This window comes from Oncorhynchus tshawytscha, unplaced genomic scaffold (assembly GCF_018296145.1).
Source record: "Oncorhynchus tshawytscha isolate Ot180627B unplaced genomic scaffold, Otsh_v2.0 Un_contig_9496_pilon_pilon, whole genome shotgun sequence".
Classification (NCBI taxonomy): domain Eukaryota; kingdom Metazoa; phylum Chordata; class Actinopteri; order Salmoniformes; family Salmonidae; genus Oncorhynchus; species Oncorhynchus tshawytscha.
Genome location: NW_024609324.1, coordinates 135,001 through 140,272, shown reverse-complemented (window position 1 = coordinate 140,272; position 5,272 = coordinate 135,001). Strand labels below are relative to the sequence as shown.

The 5,272-nt window shown below is 42.0% G+C and overlaps 1 protein-coding gene across 1 annotated transcript in view; it reads left to right on the top strand.

The window, feature by feature from the left end:
• Positions 1-5: 5 nt before the first annotated feature.
• The window catches only part of LOC112263272 (dedicator of cytokinesis protein 3-like), a gene marked incomplete at its 5' end in the record, with an annotated part of 69,863 nt that continues 64,596 nt past the window's right edge, over positions 6-5,272 (top strand). Inside the window, 3 exons of the mRNA XM_042314878.1 lie at positions 6-94; positions 1,598-1,673; positions 4,688-4,788. Coding sequence (XP_042170812.1) covers positions 6-94; positions 1,598-1,673; positions 4,688-4,788 — 266 coding nt within the window. The remainder of the gene's footprint in view (positions 95-1,597; positions 1,674-4,687; positions 4,789-5,272) is intronic.

Genomic DNA, 5,272 nt, shown 5'->3' with positions numbered 1-5,272 from the left:
AGTTCCTTCTGAAGATATTCTGTGTGTTTCGTAACCTGATGAAGCTCAGTATTTTTCCCCGGGACTGGAACGTGATGAGGCTGCTGACCAGCAAGTAGGTCATACTGAACACACACACACATACACAGGACTGGAACGTGATGAGGCTGCTAACCAGCAAGTAGGTCATACTGAACACACACACACATACACAGGACTGGAACGTGATGAGCTGACCAGCAAGTACATCTCCATGTGGCTCCCACCCCTCTTCCACACCTCCCATCCCTCTTCCACACCTCCTCCCACCCCTCTTCCACACCTCCTCCCATCCCTCTTCCACACCTTCTCCCATCCCTCTTTCAAACCTCCTCACACCCCTCTTCCACACCTCCCATCCCTCTTTCACACCTCCTCCCACCCCTCTTTCACACCTCCTCCCATCCCTCTTTCACACCTCCTCCCACCCCTCTTTCACACCTCCTCCCACCCTCCTCCCACCCCTCTTTCACACCTCCTCCCATCCCTCTTTCACACCTCCTCCCATCCCTCTTTCACACCTCCTCCCACCCCTCTTTCACACCTCCTCCCATCCCTCTTCCACACCTCCTCCCATCCCTCTTTCACCCTCCTCCCATCCCTCTTCCAAACCTCCTCCCATCCCTCTTCCACACCTCCTCCCATCCCTCTTTCACCCTCCTCCCATCCCTCTTCCAAACCTCCTCCCATCCCTCTTCCACACCTCCTCCCATCCCTCTTTCACCCTCCTCCCATCCCTCTTCCAAACCTCCTCCCATCCCTCTTCCACACCTCCTCCCATCCCTCTTTCACCCTCCTCCCATCCCTCTTCCAAACCTCCTCCCATCCCTCTTCCACACCTCCTCCCATCCCTCTTCCACACCTCCTCCCATCCCTCTTTCACCCTCCTCCCATCCCTCTTTCAAACCTCCTCCCACCCCTCTTTCACACCTCCTCCCATCCCTCTTCCAAACCTCCTCCCACCCCTCTTTCACACCTGCATAGCTGGTCTGTTTGTACATGTCAAAGTTACCACTCACCTTTCCGTGGATAAATGTGGTTTTCCCTTTCAGTTTGGCATGTAATGCTGCCATCTGTCTATGGTTTTTAGTTTGTCGAAGTTAGTCAGAACAGTCCTTACCACAGGTACTTCCTGTTTAAGTTTCTGCTTTATAGGAGGGGAGGTAGAAAAATGGAGGCGTGATCTGATTGGAGGAATTTTCCCTCAGATTTCCTTTATTGAAATCCCCAGCTCCAATAAATGCAGTCTCAGGATATAAATAATAAATATGTGGTTTACAGTTTACACAAAATCCAGAGGAATTCCTTGAGGGCCGTCGTGGGGGTGGGAGGGGGCGGGGGGATATACACAGCCGTGACGATGATTTGGAAGGAAATTCTCTCGGGAGGTAATGTGGTCAATTACCTGCAATACATGATAAAGCATTCCAAAACATATTCTGAAGAATCTCCATTGTAAGTGATCTTAGATGTTTCCCAACATCCACAAAATGGCGTCAGAATGTATCAATAATTAGCTGTTTCAAAAACCGTTTATTTTGAACAGTTCTGTACTTATTTCTGGTGTTTCTCCTTCTAGCACCATAGTGACAACTGTCCAATATCTGTCCCCGGCTTTGCACAAGAACTTCACCGAGGCTGACTTTGAATTCAAGGTGCGTGCCTTTGACAGAGTGACACACACACACACACACACACACATGGAGAGCGAGTGAGCTGGTGTGTTGCTGCAGCCCACGCCAGAGTGAACACACGAACAAACACACACACGCAAGCACGCAAGTCTTGTCCTTGAGGCAGAACACAGCAATTTCCGCTAGATGGGCCAGCTGCAAAGTCAAAATTGTCTATGTTGTAAAAATTTATGAACCCCCTAGAGTTATTGCCCCCCCACTGTGGAAATCTAATTAGCATAATTAAAAATATACCAATAAAAATCAGTCAGTTTAAGATAGAGATATCTTTTCTTTTTTTTCATGCATCTCAATCTGCAGTTAAAGGTAACAGAGCTAGCGAGGTGTTTGTCAGAGCATGAGACATCCCCGGAAATCGGTTTTCTCACAAAACCGTCTGTAGCGTCTCAACAGTTCGGGCTACACGCTAATATGACACCTCTGTGGTTAAGGTGAGACTCTCATGAACACGAACACGTCGGTAGTCTCACAAGACTCGTATGAATGTCCCCTGGTACCAGTTGAAAAATGAATGGAGGTATATATGGAGACTGTTTTAGTGACAAAAATAACAAGGTAAAAAAAATGTTTCCTGATCTTTCTTATTTCTCTCAGGTATAGGAGAGACACTTCAGCACAAACCTCCTTTAGATTTACTATCTGTTGTTCAATGTGTTTCTATTGGCTGATAGCAGTAAGGACTATCTGTTATTCAATGTGTTTCTATGGCATAATAGCAGTAAGGACTGTTATTCAATGTGTTTCTAATAGCAGTAAGGACTATCTGTTATTCAATGTGTTTCTATTGGCTGATAGCAGTAAGGACTATCTGTTATTCAATGTGTTTCTATGGGCTAATAGCAGTGAGGACTATCTGTTATTCAATGTGTTTCTATTGGCTAATAGCAGTAAGGACTATCTGTTATTCAATGTGTTTCTATTGGCTAATAGCAGTTAGGACTATCTGTTATTCAATGTGTTTCTATTGGCTAATAGCAGTAAGGACTATCTGTTATTCAATGTGTTTCTATTGGCTAATAGCAGTAAGGACTATCTGTTATTCAATGTGTTTCTATTGGCTAATAGCAGTAAGGACTATCTGTTATTCAATGTGTTTCTATTGGCTAATAGCAGTAAGGACTATCTGTTATTCAATGTGTTTCTATGGGCTAATAGCAGTAAGGACTATCTGTTATTCAATGTGTTTCTATTGGCTAATAGCAGTAAGGACTATCTGTTATTCAATGTGTTTCTATGGGCTAATAGCAGTAAGGACTATCTGTTATTCAATGTGTTTCTATGGGCTAATAGCAGTAAGGACTATCTGTTATTCAATGTGTTTCTATTGGCTAATAGCAGTAAGGACTATCTGTTATTCAATGTGTTTCTATTGGCTAATAGCAGTAAGGACTATCTGTTATTCAATGTGTTTCTATGGGCTAATAGCAGTAAGGACTATCTGTTATTCAATGTGTTTCTATTGGCTAATAGCATTAAGGACTATCTGTTATTCAATGTGTTTCTATGGGCTAATAGCAGTAAGGACTATTTGTTATTCAATGTGTTTCTATGGGCTAATAGCAGTAAGTACTATCTGTTATTCAATGTGTTTCTATGGGCTAATAGCAGTAAGGACTATCTGTTATTCAATGTGTTTCTATTGGCTAATAGCATTAAGGACTATCTGTTATTCAATGTGTTTCTATGGGCTAATAGCAGTAAGGACTATTTGTTATTCAATGTGTTTCTATGGGCTAATAGCAGTAAGTACTATCTGTTATTCAATGTGTTTCTATGGGCTAATAGCAGTAAGGACTATCTGTTATTCAATGTGTTTCTATTGGCTAATAGCAGTAAGGACTATCTGTTATTCAATGTGTTTCTATTGGCTAATAGCAGTAAGGACTATCTGTTATTCAATGTGTTTCTATTGGCTAATAGCAGTAAGGACTATCTGTTATTCAATGTGTTTCTATTGGCTAATAGCAGTAAGGACTATCTGTTATTCAATGTGTTTGTATGACTAATAGCAGTAAGGACTATCTGTTATTCAATGTGTTTCTATTGGCTAATAGCAGTAAGGACTATCTGTTATTCAATGTGTTTCTATTGGCTAATAGCAGTAAGGACTATCTGTTATTCAATGTGTTTCTATTGGCTAATAGCAGTAAGGCCCAAAAAATGTTTTACCAAATAATCATTATATATTTTCCAAATCAAATATCAAAATGATCCTTGGTAGGACCTTCTTAAAACAATTCCATATAGCTGAGTAGAATCCCTCTCTCCCGACTTAGACAAAGCTTAAACTCTTATGGGTTAATTTAAGGTTAGGCATTATAATTAGCAGTGTAGTTAAGGTAAGGCATTATAATTAGCAGTGTAGTTAAGGTTAGGCATTATAATTAGCAGTGTAGTTAAGGTTAGGCATTACAATTAACAGTGTAGTTAGGGTTAAGGTTAGGCATTAGCGTTAGCAGTGTAGTTAGGGTTAAGGTTAGGCATTAGCATTAGCAGTGTAGTTAGGGTTAAGGTTAGGGTTAAGGTTAGCCATTAGCATTAGCAGTGTAGTTAAGGTTAGGGTTAGGGTTAGGGTTAAGGTTAGGCATTAACATTAGCAGTGTAGTTAGGGTTAAGGTTAGGGTTAAGGTTAGCCATTAGCATTAGCAGTGTAGTTAAGGTTAGGGTTAGGGTTAGGGTTAAGGTTAGGCATTAACATTAGCAGTGTAGTTAGGGTTAAGGTTAGGGTTAAGGTTAGGCATTAGCATTAGCAGTGTATTTAGGGTTGAGATCTGCCTCCAGAACAAGATTCATGACCCCAAAAACGCTAACCTGCCTCTTTCCTCCCCTTCTCCTCTCACAAGATGTCCATGATCTTTTCAACATCCTAGTTGTGTGTGAATATAATGCTCTTCTATTTGACCTAGACATTGAGTATCATTGTTTAAGTACTTTTTTTTGTTTTGCTAATGTATGTTGTGTGTGTCACTGGTCAGGTGTGGAACTCATACTTCAGCCTGGCTGTTCTCTACATCAGCCAGCCCAGTCTACAACTAGAGAACACCACCCCAGCCAAGAGGAAAAACGTGTTGGACAAGTATGTACCCTCAAAGAGTTCCCAATTCAATCATCATCACCATTGTTTACCATTTCTCTTCAAGCATCTTGTTTTCTTTGTTTGTACAGAGAATGTGTTGGACGAGTAAGACTGCTCACAGAGGGGCCTGCCACTCTTCATCATGGTTTACCACTTGTCCTGAAGCATGCTGTGTTGTCTCTAAAGTGTTCATCTGTACAGTAACTTCCTCCAGTGTTCATCTGTACAGTAACTTCCTCCAGTGTTCATCTGTACAGTAACATCCTCCAGATGTACAGTAACTTCCTCCAGTGTTCATCTGTACAGTAACTTCCTCCAGTGTTCAACTGTACAGTAACGACCTCCAGTGTTTAACTGCACAGTAACGACCTCCAGATGTACAGTAACTTCCTCCAGTGTTCATCTGTACAGTAACGACCTCCAGCTGTACAGTAACAACCTCCAGTGTTCATCTGTACAGTAACGACCTCCAGCTGTACAGTAA